The sequence below is a fragment of the Coregonus clupeaformis genome, chromosome 1 (assembly GCF_020615455.1).
Source record: "Coregonus clupeaformis isolate EN_2021a chromosome 1, ASM2061545v1, whole genome shotgun sequence".
Taxonomy (NCBI): domain Eukaryota; kingdom Metazoa; phylum Chordata; class Actinopteri; order Salmoniformes; family Salmonidae; genus Coregonus; species Coregonus clupeaformis.
Genome location: NC_059192.1, coordinates 91,534,071 through 91,554,195, shown reverse-complemented (window position 1 = coordinate 91,554,195; position 20,125 = coordinate 91,534,071). Strand labels below are relative to the sequence as shown.

General features: G+C 43.5%; 2 protein-coding genes across 3 annotated transcripts in view; both read right to left on the bottom strand.

Moving 5' to 3' along the window:
- Positions 1–437: 437 nt before the first annotated feature.
- LOC123492587 (tyrosine-protein phosphatase non-receptor type 9-like) lies at positions 438–3,598 on the bottom strand. The gene is made up of 3 exons (XM_045225123.1): positions 2,961–3,598; positions 829–972; positions 438–661 (listed from the first exon to the last, which is right to left on the bottom strand). The coding sequence occupies exons 1-3, from the start codon at positions 2,991–2,993 to the stop codon at positions 497–499; spliced, it is 342 nt and encodes a 113-aa protein (XP_045081058.1). The 5' UTR covers positions 2,994–3,598; the 3' UTR covers positions 438–496.
- Positions 3,599–13,348: 9,750 nt separating this feature from the next.
- The window catches only part of LOC121579312 (ubiquitin-like modifier-activating enzyme 6), a 63,307-nt gene continuing 56,530 nt past the window's right edge, over positions 13,349–20,125 (bottom strand). For both annotated transcript variants that reach the window (XM_045223368.1, XM_045223369.1), the window contains exons 30-33: positions 19,877–20,004; positions 18,318–18,405; positions 14,259–14,353; positions 13,349–14,052 (exon numbers count right to left, since the gene is read on the bottom strand). In XM_045223368.1, the coding sequence (XP_045079303.1) occupies positions 13,905–14,052; positions 14,259–14,353; positions 18,318–18,405; positions 19,877–20,004 (459 nt within the window). In that variant the 3' untranslated portion in view covers positions 13,349–13,904. The remainder of the gene's footprint in view (positions 14,053–14,258; positions 14,354–18,317; positions 18,406–19,876; positions 20,005–20,125) is intronic.

The window sequence follows — 20,125 nt, the reverse complement described above, 5'->3', positions numbered from 1 at the left end:
GTATATAGTATGGTATTGGAACTGACCCTGTATATAGTATGGTATTGGAACTGACCCTGTATATAGTATGGTATTGAACTGACCCTGTATATAGTATGTTACTTACTTATTGTGTTCTTCATATTTCTTCTTATTTCTCCTGTGTTTTTTTCTAGTATTACATTGTTATTGATTAATGCGTTGTTGGGTTTTGAGTTTGCAAGATAGGCATTTCACTGTACTTGTGCATGTGACATTAAAACTTTAAAACTTTAGAATGGTGTTTTCCCGCTAATTGTATTTTGGCAAATGTTTGGAAAATCCCATTTTATTGGCTGCTTCATTATATGAGTTGCATGTTCTGTTAATCTGTATCAGCATAATCTAAATGGGATTTCTGTCATTCTGAGTGGACGCCCTAACGTCATCCGTGGGTGGACGCACCAACGGGCTACGCACCCAAAGCATATGGGTCCGGTACATTTCTCAAATGGCCGTTAAATTCAAATCTTCCCGGTCACTTTGTCCAGCACCACATTTTCTTAACGGAAACCCTGACACACACACACACACACACACACACAGGCCTCACCAGGACGGTGAACTTTCCGCTGAGCAGTTCAGAGCGGAGAGGTTCCTCGTCTGGGTTAATGTTGAAGATGCCCTCCTTAATCCTCGTGTTCTGATAAAGACCAATCACAGACATACAGGCAAGGTCAGGGGTCACCATTAGCACATACTGGCATAGGTGGGGAATTTACAGTGTATCTGGGACTAATAAACACAAAAATGCTCTCTCTCTATCACTCACACACACACACACACCAGTAGTCTGATCCCTCTCTGTACCTTGTATTCCTGGAAGAGGTCTATTGCTCGGGGGACATCAAACTTGCGTGCCATGAGGAACTTGACGGCGGTTGGCTGAGAGACCAGGGCTGCACTGTGGGGCTGCTCCCTGCTACGCACCTCCCTCAGGAACTCCTCCACCGCCTGGGGACGGACGGAGGGGTGTTGGGGAGGAGGTGTCGGAGGGGAGGTGGGGGAAACAAGGAATGGAAGTTACAGGGATGAGAGGTGGGGACGAGAGAGGGATATTGGGGGAGGCGTAAGAAGGGGGGAGAGGAGACCAGACGAGAGAGGGGGATATTGAGGGGAGAGAGATTGGGGGAGGCATTAGAGGGGGGATATTTGAGGAGAGGGGGAGAGGAGAGGACAGAGAAGTGGGGGAGTTATAAGAGGGGGAGAGGAGAGGTCATAGAGTTGTTGACACTTGTGGCTCATGGTTGAACCCCTATGTGGTGTGTTGTTGTGGTGGTGCCTACAGTGCTCAGTGTAACCAACATCCCTAAGAAAAAGGCAAAAAGCTACCAAGCCCAGTCACTACTTGGCTAAAATCAACAGCTACTCAACCTGAGTGATTGGTTAATAGAAAGACAGTCACACAGATATATACATACAGCCTACTTCACGTGCTTGAACTGGGTGGACCTTAAGCGTCAACGAATATCCAGTGACGTTAGTGATATCTAACCAGTGATTACATTTACATTTTAGTCATTTAGCAGACGCTCTTATCCAGAACGACTTACAGGAGCAATTAGGGTTAAGTGCCTTGCTCAAGGGCACATCGGCAGATTTTTCACCCAGTCGGCTCAGGGATTAGAACCAGCGACCTTTCGGTTACTGGAACGACGCTCTTAACCACTAAGCTACCTGCCGCCCGGTGATATTCAACATCATCAACTAGGTCCGTTTGACACTTGACAGCAGTTTATCCCATCTACTTCAATATCAATTTTTGGCAAAGCTGCACAGAGAGCTTGCCTCTCTCCCGGGAGTCTTGACCTTGCCTCAAAATGTGACTCCCGTTACAATTTCACGTAAAGCGGTAACATGATTCATATTTGGGGGGGGGAGATACCAACACTCGGAGAGCTAACGTTAATGTTACCGGTGTTAGAAAGCAAATAATGCGTGTTGCTAGCTTGAGTAGCTGTATTAGTCAAATAACTAGTTAGCTAAGAGATGGGAGTGACCGAGCAAGTCGTAGTTACTAGCTAGGACCATAGTTACTCGTCTACTGTGGCCAATATAGTTTAATTAAAGACATTAAGAAACTGACTAGTTAAATCAAACAGATAAACTATGACAGTGTGGTCTAGCGTCAGCTAAATTATATCTGATGACAATCCCATCATCGATGACGAAAGAGAGTCAACGTCAACTAGCAATCTAGCCAGCCAGTTGAATGACGGCAACAAACTTTCTAGGAACTGGGAGCAAATTCTGTGAACCGATAGCTAGTTAGCTAACGTCCGTGCTATGACTAACAACACTCAAAGCAAAACATGTCACTACTCGACGTATAACGCAACCTTGTACTGACATCTTTTACTTCAGAAATGGAAGTCGTATTTTGCCTCAAATTAAGCAGGAATGTAAAAAATGTTGTCTTACTATAGTTACCTAGCTAACAGGCTAGCAAGCTACATGTGGTTAGCCAAAGAGGATGTGGGTAAACAACTCGGTCTTCCTCTCGGGCTAACGTTAGCTGTCGCTAGGTAGCCATGTAGCCATCTGCGTTCAATGACTGACGACGTTAGTTAACGTTAGGTCTCAAACGGGAGAAAAAAAAACTAACTTAGCGAAAATAACAAATATAATCTAACCAGTGAGATTGTAACTTTACTAAATATTTGCAAAGCAAAATGCTAGTCAGCCAGCTAAACGTTAGCAGTCTACTGGGAGTTGCAAGTAGACGAGCGTGCTAAAGCAGCTAGTTAGAAGTAGCATGCTAGCCTAGCGGCTGTCATAATATATGGAACCGGCCACGGATATTTACGAGACAGTATCCTCACCGAGGAGAAAGCTGACATACCACCATAACCAAACATTGGGTTTATTATAAAAATAATGGAAACCACAAATGTTAAAAATCCACGGTTTGACGATAGCACCATGGTAAACCAAGCCCTTACCAGTTCCTCCTGACTTGTCAAGGCCTCCGCCATCTTGAAGCCAAGGCAACGTCGTTGTCACTAGTTACCACATCCACAAAGCCAGAATACTATACATTATTGTAAAAATTAATGAAATCAAAAATGAGCTTTTTGGTCAGGGTTTAAGGTTTAATGTTAGGCAGAAGGCTAGCAGTGTGGTTAAGGTTAGGTTTAAAGTCAGATTTTAAGAAGGTAAAAAAAAAAAATAGGCGTGGTTTAGCCATAATTATGACATTGTGGTTGTGGTAACTAATGTTTAGTGCGATCCCTAATCCTTCGGACGTCCTTACCCTAAACCCTAACTTTAACCCCAAACCTTAACCTAACTTTACATTTTAACGTCAATGTCGTCCCAAGGATCCCGGGTTAACAAGACTACGGGTCGCCAAAGGGCTCACTCTACCAAAGGTCGTAGTTAGTGTTTACTTCTAATGCAGATGATGATTGAATTAATTCTGCACCGTTCTTTTAAAATGTTAGGTGACCCAACACATGATGGAAAAGTATACAAGGTTTGGTTAATGACTGACAATGAATAACAAAAATGTATATCCATGTTTTGATGTTATTTTCCATACATTAATTGATGTAATGCAATAACATAGACAGAACAGATTGCAACAGTTCAGTCATATAACAGCTTGAAAACTATTTTTATTGGACCATCACTTGAGTTGTCTGTCACAACAATTTACATCATATCATGGTTTTGTGTTATTTATTTATTTTTATATACATGTTATGCTTCTGACATTCATTATCAACAAAATCACGATAGATATTTCCTGTGCAAGACAGTTGGCCATGGAGAGTGTCTCAACGGCACCCTAATCCCTATACATTAGTGCAGTATAAAGGCAGTAGGGTGTACTTTGGGACAGATCCCATGTCCGAGGGTTTAGTAGGGAGCTACAGTGAGGGGGGAAAAAAAAGTATTTGATCCACCGCTGATTTTTGTACGTTTGCCCACTGACAAAGACATGATCAGTCTATAATTTTAATGGTAGGTTTATTTACATTTACATTTTAGTCATTTAGCAGACGCTCTTATCCAGAGCGACTTACAGTTAGTGAATACATATTTTTTTATACTGGCCCCCCGTGGGAATCGAACCCACAACCCTGGCGTTGCAAACGCCATGCTCTATCAACTGAGCTACATCCCTGCCGGCCATTCCCTCCCCTACCCTGGACGACGCTGGGCCAATTGTGCGCCGCCCATGAGTCTCCCGGTCGCGGCCGGCTGCGACAGAGCCTGGATTCGAACCAGGATCTAGTGGCACAGTTAGCACTGCGATGGAGTGCCTTAGACCACTGCGCCACTCAGGAGTTTTGAACAGTGAGAGACAGAATAACAACAACAAAAAATCCAGGAAAACGCATGTCAACAATGACTGATCATTACATTTACATTATTTAGCAGACGCTCTTATCCAGAGCGACTTACAGGAGCAATTAGGGTTAAGTGCCTGATCATGTCTTTGTCAGTGGGCAAAGGTACAAAATCAGCAGGGGACCAAATACGTTTTTTCCCCCTCACTGTACATGTAAATACAAGGAGGGAAGAGCAGGGACAGACCAGTCTCATTTTAGACACTTTTTCCTCTCTCTGACATACAGTGGGGGAAAAAAAGTATTTAGTCAGCCACCAATTGTGCAAGTTCTCCCACTTAAAAAGATGAGAGAGGCCTGTAATTTTCATCATAGGTACACGTCAACTATGACAGACAAAATGAGAAGAAAAAAAAATCCAGAAAATCACATTGTAGGATTTTTAATGAATTTATTTGCAAATTATGGTGGAAAATAAGGATTTGGTCACCTACAAACAAGCAAGATTTCTGGCTCTCACAGACCTGTAACTTCTTCTTTAAGAGGCTCCTCTGTCCTCCACTCGTTACCTGTATTAATGGCACCTGTTTGAACTTGTTATCAGTATAAAAGACACCTGTACACAACCTCAAACAGTCACACTCCAAACTCCACTATGGCCAAGACCAAAGAGCTGTCAAAGGACACCAGAAACAAAATTGTAGACCTGCACCAGGCTGGGAAGACTGAATCTGCAATAGGTAAGCAGCTTGGTTTGAAGAAATCAACTGTGGGAGCAATTATTAGGAAATGGAAGACATACAAGACCACTGATAATTACATTTACATTTACATTTTATCTCCCTTGATCTGGGGCTCCACGCAAGATCTCACCCCGAGGGGTCAAAATGATCACAAGAACGGTGAGCAAAAATCCCAGAACCACACGGGGGGACCTAGTGAATGACCTGCAGAGAGCTGGGACCAAAGTAACAAAGCCTACCATCAGTAACACACTACGCCGCCAGGGACTCAAATCCTGCAGTGCCAGACGTGTCCCCCTGCATAAGCCAGTACATGTCCAGGCCCGTCTGAAGTTTGCTAGAGTGCATTTGGATGATCCAGAAGAGGATTGGGAGAATGTCATATGGTCAGATGAAACCAAAATAGAACTTTTTGGTTAAAAACTCAACTCGTCGTGTTTGGAGGACAAAGAATGCTGAGTTGCATCCAAAGAACACCATACCTACTGTGAAGCATGGGGGTGGAAACATCATGCTTTGGGGCTGTTTTTCTGCAAAGGGACCAGGACGACTGATCCGTGTAAAGGAAAGAATGAATGGGGCATGTATCGTGAGATTGAGTGAAAACCTCCTATCAGCAAGGGCATTGAAGATGAAACGTGGCTGTGTCTTTCAGCATGACAATGATCCCAAACACACCGCCCGGGCAACGAAGGAGTGGCTTCGTAAGAAGCATTTCAAGGTCCTGGAGTGGCCTAGCCAGTCTCCAGATCTCAACCCCATAGAAAATCTTTGGAGGGAGTTGAAAGTCCGTGTTGCCCAGCGACAGCCCCAAAACATCACTGCTCTAGAGGAGATCTGCATGGAGGAATGGGCCAAAATACCAGCAACAGTGTTTGAAAACCTTGTGAAGACTTACAGAAAACGTTTGACCCGTGTCATTGCCAACAAAGGGTATATAACAAAGTATTGAGAAACTTTTGTTATTGACCAAATACTTATTTTCCACCATAATTTGCAAATAAATTCATAAAAAATCCTACAATGTGATTTTCTGGATTTTTTTCTCTCATTTTGTCTGTCATAGTTGACGTGTAGCTATGATGAAAATTACAGGCCTCTCTCATCTTTTTAAGTGGGAGAACTTGCACAATTGGTGGCTGACTAAATACTTTTTTTCCCCCCACTGTAACTTCTTCTGGCTGAAAACTACAAGCGCAGGGTTATAGACGTCACAAATGGCACCCTATTCCCTATATAGTGCCCATACTACCCTATGGACTCTGGCCAAAAGCAGTGCACTTTAGAGAGCCATTTGGGATCCAGCCATAGAATGGATGAAATCCTGCCAGACTTACACTGTCAGGAGCCCTAAAGCTGAGGATCCACAGAGAGAGATCATATTGAAACAAACAGCTCCAAGGGGTTGAATAGTGAATAGAAGTCCTACTGTATTGATTCTGATAGAACAGTTTCATTGGGTGGGTCTGGAGAGTCTCTCTCTCTCTCCCTCTCTCTCCCCCTCTCTCTCTCCCCCTCTCTCTCTCTCTCTCCTCTCTCTCTCTCTCTCTCTCTCTCTCTCTCTCTCACAGGTGGTGGATGGTTAAAATAAATAAAATGCCATTTAGCAGACGCTTTTATCCAAAGTGACTTACAGTCATGTGCGCATACATTTTTACGTATGGGTGGTCCCGGGGATCGAACCCACTACCCTGGCGTTACAAGCGCCGTGCTCTACCAATTGAGCTACAGAGGACTGTATTCATAAAGTCTATGGTGGATGGTTGACTATCAGGGACTGTATTCATAAAGTCTATGGTGGATGGTTGACTATCAGGGACTGTATTCATAATGTCTATGGTGGATGGTTGACTATCAGGGACTGTATTCATAATGTCTATGGTGGATGGTTGACTATCAGGGACTGTATTCATAATGTGTAGGAGCACTGATCTAGGATCAGGGACTGTATTGACAAAGCCTCTCAGAGTAGGAGTGTTGATCTGGGATCAGGGACTGTCTTCCCAAAGCCTCTCAGAGTAGGAGTGTTGATCTGGGATCAGGGACTGTCTTCCCAAAGCCTCTCAGAGTAGGAGTGTTGATCTGGGATCAGGGACTGTCTTCCCAAAGCCTCTCAGAGTAGGAGTGTTGATCTGGGATCAGGGACTGTCTTCCCAAAGCCTCTCAGAGTAGGAGTGTTGATCTGGGATCAGGGACTGTCTTCCCAAAGCCTCTCAGAGTAGGAGTGTTGATCTGGGATCAGGGACTGTATTCACTAAGCCTCTCAGAGTAGGAGTGTTGATCTGGGATCAGGGACTGTATTCACTAAGCCTCTCAGAGTAGGAGTGTTGATCTGGGATCAGGGACTGTATTCACTAAGCCTCTCAGAGTAGGAGTGTTGATCTGGGATCAGGGACTGTATTCACTAAGCCTCTCAGAGTAGGAGTGTTGATCTGGGATCAGGGACTGTATTCACTAAGCCTCTCAGAGTAGGAGTGTTGATCTGGGATCAGGGACTGTATTCACAAAGCCTCTCAGAGTAGGAGTGTTGATCTGGGATCAGGGACTGTATTCACTAAGCCTCTCAGAGTAGGGAGTGTTGATCTGGGGATCAGGGACTGTATTCACTAAGCCTCTCAGAGTAGGAGTGTTGATCTGGGATCAGGGACTGTATTCACTAAGCCTCTCAGAGTAGGAGTGTTGATCTGGGATCAGGGACTGTATTCCCAAAGCCTCTCAGAGTAGGAGTGTTGATCTGGGATCAGGGACTGTATTCCCAAAGCCTCTCAGAGTAGGAGTGTTGATCTGGGATCAGGGACTGTCTTCTCAAAGCCTCTCAGAGTAGGAGTGTTGATCTGGGATCAGGGACTGTCTTCCCAAAGCCTATCAGAGTAGGAGTGTTGATCTGGGATCAGGGACTGTATTCCCAAAGCCTCTCAGAGTAGGAGTGTTGATCTGGGATCAGGGACTGTCTTCCCAAAGCCTATCAGAGTAGGAGTGTTGATCTGGGATCAGGGACTGTCTTCTCAAAGCCTCTCAGAGTAGGAGTACTGATCTGGGATCAGGGACTGTATTCCCAAAGCCTCTCAGAGTAGGAGTGTTGATCTGGGATCAGGGACTGTATTCCCAAAGCCTCTCAGAGTAGGAGTGTTGATCTGGGATCAGGGACTGTCTTCCCAAAGCCTCTCAGAGTAGGAGTGTTGATCTGGGATCAGGGACTGTCTTCTCAAAGCCTCTCAGAGTATGAGTGCAAGGCAAGGCAAAACTGATCCCAGATCAGCCCTGTTAGCTTTCGCCTGTCCAGTTCCTTCATGCACATCAATACAGGGCGAGGAGAGGAGGGGAGGAAGCCACGGTAAGACTATTGACACACGGCCCTTCAGTCTTAACGGTTCTGAACGCAGCACAACAGACACCTAAACAAAAAACCCACGTGGTAAAAAATGTATTACAGACTAAGAAATGCACATCATGGACGCGCACATCCATAAATAATCACTTAATTGAACGAAAATATTTTTTTTCCAATGGTCTGGATGGTTTAAAACATACATCGTCAACAGGAGTGTGATGATATGGGGATGGTCTGGATGGTTTAAAAACATACATCGTCAACAGGAGTGTGATGATATGGGGATGATCTGGATGGTTTAAAACATACATCGTCAACAGGAGTGTGATGATATGGGGATGGTCTGGATGGTTTAAAACATACATCGTCAACAGGAGTGTGATGATATGGGGATGGTCTGGATGGTTTAAAACATACATCGTCAACAGGAGTGTGATTATATGGGGATGATCTGGATGGTTTAAAACATACATCGTCAACAGGAGTGTGATTATATGGAGATGGTCTGCTGAATGGTCGCGTTCATTAGGGCCGTTAAGTTTTAAAACCTTTTGCAACAGTGAACCAAGGAGTCTGTCTGCACTAAGTACCGTTGTACAGAGATATGGTACGGTATGGTAGAAGAGCCGATCTAGAATCAGTTGACCCTTTCAGATCATGATTCATGACATTATAGGAACAGGGGGGGGACCGGATCCTAGATTAGCACTTCTAGGACAGGACAGATCATGATTCATGACATTATAGGAACAGGGGGACCGGATCCTAGATTAGCACTTCTAGGACAGGACAGATCATGATTCATGACATTATAGGAACAGGGGGGCCGGATCCTAGATTAGCACTTCTAGCACAGGACAGATCATGATTCATGACATTATAGGAACAGGGGGGGGGGACCGGATCCTAGATTAGCACTTCTAGGACAGGACAGATCATGATTCATGACATTATAGGAACAGGGGGGACCGGATCCTAGATTAGCACTTCTAGGACAGGACAGATCATGATTCATGACATTATAGGAACAGGGGGGACCGGATCCTAGATTAGCACTTCTAGGACAGGACAGATCATGATTCATGACATTATAGGAACAGGGGGGACCGGATCCTAGATTAGCACTTCTAGGACAGGACAGATCATGATTCACGACATTATAGGAACAGGGGGGACCGGATCCTAGATTAGCACTTCTAGGACAGGACAGATCATGATTCATGACATTATAGGAACAGGGGGGGGGGACCGGATCCTAGATTAGCACTTCTAGGACAGGACAGATCATGATTCATGACATTATAGGAACAGGGGGGGGGGACCGGATCCTAGATTAGCACTTCTAGGACAGGACAGATCATGATTCATGACATTATAGGAACAGGGGGGACCGGATCCTAGATTAGCACTTCTAGGACAGGACACAAGGCGAACTATAAATGTAAAGATTATTTGGTGGTTCTGAAATGATCCATCATCACTGTCCCTCCTATCATCAACAGACTAACCTGTTATCATCACTGTCCCTCCTATCATCAACAACAGACAGACTAACCTGTTATCATCACTGTCCCTCCTATCATCATCAACAGACAGACTAACCTGTTATCATCACTGTCCCTCCTATCATCAACAGACCAACCTGTTATCATCACTGTCCCTCCCATCATCAACAACAGACTAACCTGTTATCATCACTGTCCCTCCCATCATCATCAACAACAGACTAACCTGTTATCATCACTGTCCCTCCCATCATCAACAGACAGACCAACCTGTTATCATCACTGTCCCTCCCATCATCAACAACAGACTAACCTGTTATCATCACTGTCCCTCCCATCATCATCAACAACAGACTAACCTGTTATCATCACTGTCCCTCCTATCATCAACAACAGACTAACCTGTTATCATCACTGTCCCTCCCATCATCATCAACAACAGACTAACCTGTTATCATCACTGTCCCTCCTATCATCATCAACAGACTAACCTGTTATCATCACTGTCCCTCCCATCATCAACAACAGACTAACCTGTTATCATCACTGTCCCTCCCATCATCAACAGACAGACTAACCTGTTATCATCACTGTCCCTCCTATCATCAACAACAGACAGACTAACCTGTTATCATCACTGTCCCTCCCATCATCAACAACAACAGACTAACCTGTTATCATCACTGTCCCTCCCATCATCATCAACAGACAGACTAACCTGTTATCATCACTGTCCCTCCTATCATCATCAACAGACTAACCTGTTATCATCACTGTCCCTCCCATCATCAACAACAGACAGACTAACCTGTTATCATCACTGTCCCTCCCATCATCAACAACAGACTAACCTGTTATCATCACTGTCCCTCCCATCATCATCAACAGACAGACTAACCTGTTATCATCACTGTCCCTCCCATCATCATCAACAGACAGACTAACCTGTTATCATCACTGTCCCTCCTATCATCAACAGACAGACTAACCTGTTATCATCACTGTCCCTCCTATCATCAACAGACAGACTAACCTGTTATCATCACTGTCCCTCCCATCATCATCAACAGACAGACTAACCTGTTATCATCACTGTCCCTCCCATCATCAACAGACAGACCAACCTGTTATCATCACTGTCCCTCCTATCATCAACAACAGACAGACTAACCTGTTATCATCACTGTCCCTCCCATCATCAACAACAGACTAACCTGTTATCATCACTGTCCCTCCCATCATCAACAACAGACTAACCTGTTATCATCACTGTCCCTACCATCATCAACAACAGACTAACCTGTTATCATCACTGTCCCTCCCATCATCAACAGACTAACCTGTTATCATCACTGTCCCTCCTATCATCAACAACAGACAGACTAACCTGTTATCATCACTGTCCCTCCCATCATCAACAACAGACAGACTAACCTGTTATCATCACTGTCCCTCCCATCATCAACAACAGACAGACCAACCTGTTATCATCACTGTCCCTCCCATCATCAACAACAGACTAACCTGTTATCATCACTGTCCCTCCCATCATCAACAGACAGACCAACCTGTTTATATAGTGAATGGCTGACATAGCTTCTGACTGAGGAGAGCATATTGGGGGCGTCCCAATAACATTTCCTTTCTCCGGGAAGTGGGCACTCATTCAGTACTTTTCACTAAACCAAAAACCATTGGATTGGTAGAGGCTATCATATTTACTATACCACTCATTTCCTTTCAAACCAGCGAAGGGAAGTGAACAAGTGCACACTCTGGGAGGAAGGAGAGATGATTGGGACGCACCTAAACTCAGCAACAACAAAAAAAAAGAAACGTCCCTTTTTCAGGACCCTGTCTTTCAAAGGTAATTTGTAAAAATCCAAATAAACTTCACAGGTCTTCATTGTAAAGGGTTTAAACACTGTTTCCCATGCTTGTTCAATGAACCATAAACAATTAATGAACATGCACCTGTGGAACGGTCGTTAAGACTAACAGCTTACAGACGGTAGGCAATTAAAGTCACAGTTATGAAGACTTAGGACACTAAAGAGGCCTTTCTACTGACTCTGAAAAACACCAAAAGAAAGATGCCCAGGGTCCCTGCTCATCTGCGTGAATGTGCCTTAGGCATGCAGCAAGGAGGCATGAGGACTGCAGATGTGGCCAGGGCAATAAATTGCAATGTCCGTACTGTGAGATGCCTAAGACAGCGCTACAGGGAGACAGGACGGACAGCTGATCATCCTCGCAGTGGCAGACCACGTGAAACAACACCTGCACAGGATCGGTACATCCGAACATCACACCTGCGGGACAGGTACAGGATGGCTGCCCGAGTTACACCAGGAACACACAATCCCTCCATCAGTGCTCAGACTGTCCGTAATAGCCTGAGAGAGACTGGACTGAGGGCTTGTAGGCCTGTTGTAAGGCAGGTCCTCACCAGACATCACCGGCAACAACGTCGCCTATGGGCACAAACCCACCGTCGCTGGACCAGACAGGACTGGCAAAAAGTGCTCTTCACTGACGAGTCAAGGTTTTGTCTCACCAGGGGTGATGGTCGGATTCGCGTTTATCGTCGAAGGAATGAGCGTTACACCGAGGCCTGTACTCTGGAGCGGGATCGATTTGGAGGTGGAGGGTCCGTCATGGTCTGGGGCGGTGTGTCACAGCATCATCGGACTGAGCTTGTTGTCATTGCAGGCAATCTCAACGCTGTGCGTTACAGGGAAGACATCCTCCTCCCTCATGTGGTACCCTTCCTGCAGGCTCATCCTGACATGACCCTCCAGCATGACAATGCCACCAGCCATACTGCTCGTTCTGTGCGTGATTTCCTGCAAGACAGGAATGTCAGTGTTCTGCCATGGCCAGCGAAGAGCCCGGATGTTAATCCAATTGAGCACGTCTGGGACCTGTTGGATCAGAGGGTGAGGGCTAGGGCCATTCCCCCCCAGAAAGGTCAGGGAACTTGCAGCTGCCTTGGTGGAAGAGTGGGGTAACATCTCACAGCAAGAACTGGCAAATCTGGTGCAGTCCATGAGGAAGAGATCCACTGCAGTACTTAATGCAGCTGGTGGCCACACCAGATACTGACCGTTACTTTTGATTTTGACCCCCCCCCTTTGTTCAGGGACACATTATTCAATTTCTGTTAGTCACATGTCTGTGGAACTTGTTCAGTTTATGTCTCAGTTGTTGAATCTTGTGATGTTCATACAAATATTTACACATGTTAAGTTTGCTGAAAATAAATAAAACGCAGTTGACAGTGAGAGGACGTTTCTTTTTTTTTGCTGAGTTTATGTAGCTATCAAATCATCCAAATCCCCATGAGCCAATAGGAACGTTTAGATGACGATTGTGATCCCACCTTTTAAGATCAAAGAGTTCCTCCCTCTACCTCTCTCTCCATCCCCCAAAAGAAAACCCTGGGAAGTGTGTATGTATGGGTGTGTAAACACTGTTGTTTTTATTCTTACCATCATCATCATCATCATCATCATCATCATCATCAGACAAACACAACAAGGTTGTTAGTTAAGGCATGTGCATAGCAGTCAGAGCTGTGCTTTAAACCAGAGTAGAAAACACAAATACAGGAACTACTATGTACCCAGTCAAGCGCTACCCCCCTCTTCTCAGAGATAGAAAGAGGACTCGTCAAAACAGGTTATATCCATCTAGAGCCATCTTTCTATCTCTATGCTCTTTCTCTACCAGCGGTCCATGGGGCCAACCCTGTTCTAGAATCAACATCTGTTCTAGAATAACCCCTGTTCTAGAACCAACATATGTTCTAGAATCAACATCTGTTCTAGAATAACCCCTGTTCTAGAACCAACATCTGTTCTAGAATCCACATCTGTTCTAGAATCAACCCCATGTTCTAGAATCAACCCCATGTTCTAGAATCAACCCCATGTTCTAGAATCCACCCATGTTGTCAACTGGGGTTTTGCAGGTACAGGGGGTTAGTTTCAGGGGACTGAGGGGTGGCGTGTCAGGCGGTGTGAGCGTCTCCGTTGGGGCTGAAGTAGTACCTAACAGGGGGTCCAGGAAGGTCCTCATCTCCGTCGGACTCTGGAGCGAAGGACACGGTCAGGTCAACATAGCGACGGTCTACAGACGTCTTGATCAACTTGTGCATCCTGGGGGAGGAGGGGAGTGGGGGGGAGGAGGGGAGGAGGGGGGAGGAGAGGGAGACGGAGTATAGAGGAAGGGAGAGGGTGTGCGGGGGAGAGAGACTCAGATTCGCAGTGATTCAGGAGGACACAGTGTGTGTGTGTGTGTGTGTGTGTGTGTGTGTGTGTGTGTGTGTGTGTGTGTGTGTGTGTGTGTGTGTGCAGTGCCATACGTTAGTTTAAGTCTCTTGTTGTGTCCTGGAATCCCAGGGACATAGAGCATCTTCACTCCATGGACCACCATGGTAGGTTCTATTCCATACTTCTCCTGTAATACAACACAGTCAACACTATATATTAACCACCATGGTAGGTTCTATTCCATACTTCTCCTGTAATACAACACAGTCAACACTATATATTAACCACCATGGTAGGTTCTATTCCAGACTTCTCCTGTAGCACAACACAGTCAACACTATATATTAACCACCATGGTAGGTTCTATTCCATACTTCTCCTGTAGCACAACACAGTCAACACTATATATTAACCACCATGGTAGGTTCTATTCCATACTTCTCCTGTAATACAACACAGTCAACACTATATATTAACCACCATGGTAGGTTCTATTCCATACTTCTCCTGTAGCACAACACAGTCAACACTATATATTAACCACCATGGTAGGTTCTATTCCATACTTCTCCTGTAATACAACACAGTCAACACTATATATTAACCACCATGGTAGGTTCTATTCCATACTTCTCCTGTAGGACAACACAGTCAACACTATATATTAACCACCATGGTAGGTTCTATTCCATACTTCTCCTGTAATACAACACAGTCAACACTATATATTAACCACCATGGTAGGTTCTATTCCATACTTCTCCTGTAGCACAACACAGTCAACACTATATATTAACCACCATGGTAGGTTCTATTCCATACTTCTCCTGTAGTACAACACAGTCAACACTATATATTAACCACATGGTAGGTTCTATTCCATACTTCTCCTGTAGCACAACACAGTCAACACTATATTAACCACCATGGTAGGTTCTATTCCATACTTCTCCTGTAATACAACACAGTCAACACTATATATTAACCACCATGGTAGGTTCTATTCCATACTTCTCCTGTAGGACAACACAGTCAACACTATATATTAACCACCATGGTAGGTTCTATTCCATACTTCTCCTGTAATACAACACAGTCAACACTATATATTAACCACCATGGTAGGTTCTATTCCATACTTCTCCTGTAATACAACACAGTCAACACTATATATTAACCACCATGGTAGGTTCTATTCCATACTTCTCCTGTAGCACAACACAGTCAACACTATATATTAACCACCATGGTAGGTTCTATTCCATACTTCTCCTGTAGTACAACACAGTCAACACTATATATTAACCACCATGGTAGGTTCTATTCCATACTTCTCCTGTAATACAACACAGTCAACACTATATATTAACCCCCATGGTAGGTTCTATTCCATACTTCTCCTGTAATACAACACAGTCAACACTATATATTAACCACCATGGTAGGTTCTATTCCATACTTCTCCTGTAATACAACACAGTCAACACTATATATTAACCACCATGATAGGTTCTATTCCATACTTCTCCTGTAGCACAACACAGTCAACACTATATATTAACCACCATGGTAGGTTCTATTCCATACTTCTCCTGTAGCACAACACAGTCAACACTATATATTAACCACCATGGTAGGTTCTATTCCATACTTCTCCTGTAATACAACACAGTCAACACTATATATTAACCACCATGGTAGGTTCTATTCCATACTTCTCCTGTAGCACAACACAGTCAACACTATATATTAACCACCATGGTAGGTTCTATTCCATACTTCTCCTGTAGCACAACACAGTCAACACTATATATTAACCACCATGGTAGGTTCTATTCCATACTTCTCCTGTAGCACAACACAGTCAACACTATATATTAACCACCATGGTAGGTTCTATTCCATACTTCTCCTGTAGCACAACACAGTCAACACTATATATTAACCACCATGGTAGGTTCTATTCCATACTTCTCCTGTAATACAACACAGTCAACACTATATATTAACCACCATGGTAGGTTCTATTCCATACTTCTCCCTGTAATACAACACAGTCAACACTATATATTAACCACCATGGTAGGTTCTATTCCATACTTCTCCTGTAATACAACACAGTCAACACTATATATTAACCACCATGGTAGGTTCTATTCCATACTTCTCCTGTAATACAACACAGTCAACACTATATATTAACCACCATGGTAGGTTCTATTCCATACTTCTCCTGTAGGACAACACAGTCAACACTATATATTAACCACCATGGTAGGTTCTATTCCATACTTCTCCTGTAATACAACACAGTCAACACTATATATTAACCCCCCATGGTAGGTTCTATTCCACACTTCTCCTGTAATACAACACAGTCAACACTATATATTAACCACCATGGTAGGTTCTATTCCATACTTCTCCTGTAATACAACACAGTCAACACTATATATTAACCACCATGATAGGTTCTATTCCATACTTCTCCTGTAGCACAACACAGTCAACACTATATATTAACCACCATGGTAGGTTCTATTCCATACTTCTCCTGTAGCACAACACAGTCAACACTATATATTAACCACCATGGTAGGTTCTATTCCATACTTCTCCTGTAATACAACACAGTCAACACTATATATTAACCACCATGGTAGGTTCTATTCCATACTTCTCCTGTAGCACAACACAGTCAACACTATATATTAACCACCATGGTAGGTTCTATTCCATACTTCTCCTGTAGCACAACACAGTCAACACTATATATTAACCACCATGGTAGGTTCTATTCCATACTTCTCCTGTAGCACAACACAGTCAACACTATATATTAACCACCATGGTAGGTTCTATTCCATACTTCTCCTGTAGTACAACACAGTCAACACTATATATTAACCACCATGGTAGGTTCTATTCCATACTTCTCCTGTAATACAACACAGTCAACACTATATATTAACCACCATGGTAGGTTCTATTCCATACTTCTCCTGTAATACAACACAGTCAACACTATATATTAACCACCATGGTAGGTTCTATTCCATACTTCTCCTGTAATACAACACAGTCAACACTATATATTAACCACCATGGTAGGTTCTATTCCATACTTCTCCTGTAGCACAACACAGTCAACACTATATATTAACCACCATGGTAGGTTCTATTCCATACTTCTCCTGTAATACAACACAGTCAACACTATATATTAACCACCATGGTAGGTTCTATTCCATACTTCTCCTGTAGAACAACACAGTCAACACTATATATTAACCACCATGGTAGGTTCTATTCCATACTTCTCCTGTAATACAACACAGTCAACACTATATATTAACCACCATGGTAGGTTCTATTCCATACTTCTCCTGTAGCACAACACAGTCAACACTATATATTAACCACCATGGTAGGTTCTATTCCATACTTCTCCTGTAATACAACACAGTCAACACTATATATTAACCACCATGGTAGGTTCTATTCCATACTTCTCCTGTAATACAACACAGTCAACACTATATATTAACCACCATGGTAGGTTCTATTCCATACTTCTCCTGTAATACAACACAGTCAACACTATATATTAACCACCATGGTAGGTTCTATTCCATATTTCTCCTGTAATACAACACAGTCAACACTATATATTAACCACCATGGTAGGTTCTATTCCATACTTCTCCTGTAATACAACACAGTCAACACTATATATTAACCACCATGGTAGGTTCTATTCCATACTTCTCCTGTAATACAACACAGTCAACACTATATATTAACCACCATGGTAGGTTCTATTCCATACTTCTCCTGTAGTACAACACAGTCAACACTATATATTAACCACCATGGTAGGTTCTATTCCATACTTCTCCTGTAGCACAACACAGTCAACACTATATATTAACCACCATGGTAGGTTCTATTCCATACTTCTCCTGTAATACAACACAGTCAACACTATATATTAACCACCATGGTAGGTTCTATTCCATACTTCTCCTGTAATACAACACAGTCAACACTACAGTCTCACCAATTATCACAAAACGATATCGTCAGTAGATGTGTGAGACTATCAATCCCTTGACACAGAGTGAATGAACATAGTAATGAATGTGTCTCACCCGCACTGCGTTGATGAAGTCGGAGAGAGAGAAGTGCTGGTGACCACACACATCCCAACGGTCCCAGATAGAGAAAGAGATGTTTTCCCTGAGGAGGAGAACACACAGATAGGACTCAGCACACACACACACAGAGAGACAGAGAGAGACAGAGACAGAGAGAGAGAGAGAGAGAGAGACAGAGAGAGACAGAGAGAGACAGAGAGAGACAGAGAGAGAGAGAGAGAGAGAGAGAGAGAGAGAGACAGAGAGACAGAGAGAGAGACAGACAGAGAGAGAGAGAGAGACAGAGAGAGAGACAGACAGAGAGACAGAGACAGAGAGATGTTGGTGACCACACACAGCCCAGCGGTCCCAGATAGAGAAAGAGATGTATTTTCTGTCTGTACGTGTGTGTGTGTGTGTGTGTGTGTGTATATATATATGTCTATGTACAGGTGTGTGTGTATATGTGTGTGCACAGGTGTGTATGTGTGTGTATATATATGTCTATGTACAGGTGTGTATGTGTGTGTATATATATATGTCTATGTACAGGTGTGTGTGTATATGTGTGTGCACAGGTGTGTATGTCTATGTACAGGTGTGTGTGTGTGTGTATATATGTCTATGTATATAATAATAATAATAATAATAATAATAATAATAATAATAATAATGCCATTTAGCAGACGCTTTTATCCAAAGCGACTTACAGTCATGTGTGCATACATTTTTGTGTATGGGTGGTCCCGGGGATCGAACCCACTACCTTGGCGTTACAAGCGCCGTGCTCTACCAGCTGAGCTACAGAGGACCACATGTACTGGTGTGTGTTTGTATGCATGTCTATGTACAGGTGTGTGTGTGTGTGTGTGTGTATATATATGTATATGTACTGGTGTGTGTTTGTATGTATGTCTACGTACAGGTGTGTGTGTGTGTGTGTGTATATATATGTATATGTACTGGTGTGTGTTTGTATGCATGTCTATGTACAGGTGTGTGCGTGTGTATATGTATATGTACTGGTGTGTGTTTGTATGCACGTCTATGTACAGGTGTGTGTGTGTATATGTATATGTACTGGTGTGTGTTTGTATGCATGTCTATGTACAGGTGTGTGTGTGTGTATATGTATATGTACTGGTGTGTGTTTGTATGTATGTCTACGTACAGGTGTGTGTGTGTGTGTGTGTGTGTGTGTGTGTGTGTATATATATGTATATGTACTGGTGTGTGTTTGTATGCATGTCTATGTACAGGTGTGTGTGTGTGTATATGTATATGTACTGGTGTGTGTTTGTATGTATGTCTACGTACAGGTGTGTGTGTGTGTGTGTGTGTGTGTGTGTGTATATATATGTATATGTACTGGTGTGTGTTTGTATGTATGTCTACGTACAGGTGTGTGTGTGTGTGTGTGTATATATATGTATATGTACTGGTGTGTGTTTGTATGTATGTCTATGTACAGGTGTGTGTGTGTGTATGTATATGTACTGGTGTGTGTTTGTATGTATGTCTATGTACAGGTGTGTGTGTGTGTGTATATGTACAGGTGTGTGTCTGTCTCCTACCTGATCTGTGTTCTCTTGACAGGTGCAGCCTCGGTGAGGACCATGACAGGAATGGCCAGGTTGAAGAAACAGTTGTTGAACGACTCAAACCCGTATCCCCCAACCACCTTCACCAGCTCCAACGACACCTGGAGAGCACAGCACAACCGCTCACTGACGACTCGCTGACGACTCGCTGACGACTCGCTGACGACTCGCTGACGACTCGCTGACCACTCACTGACGACTCACTGACAACACGCTGACCAC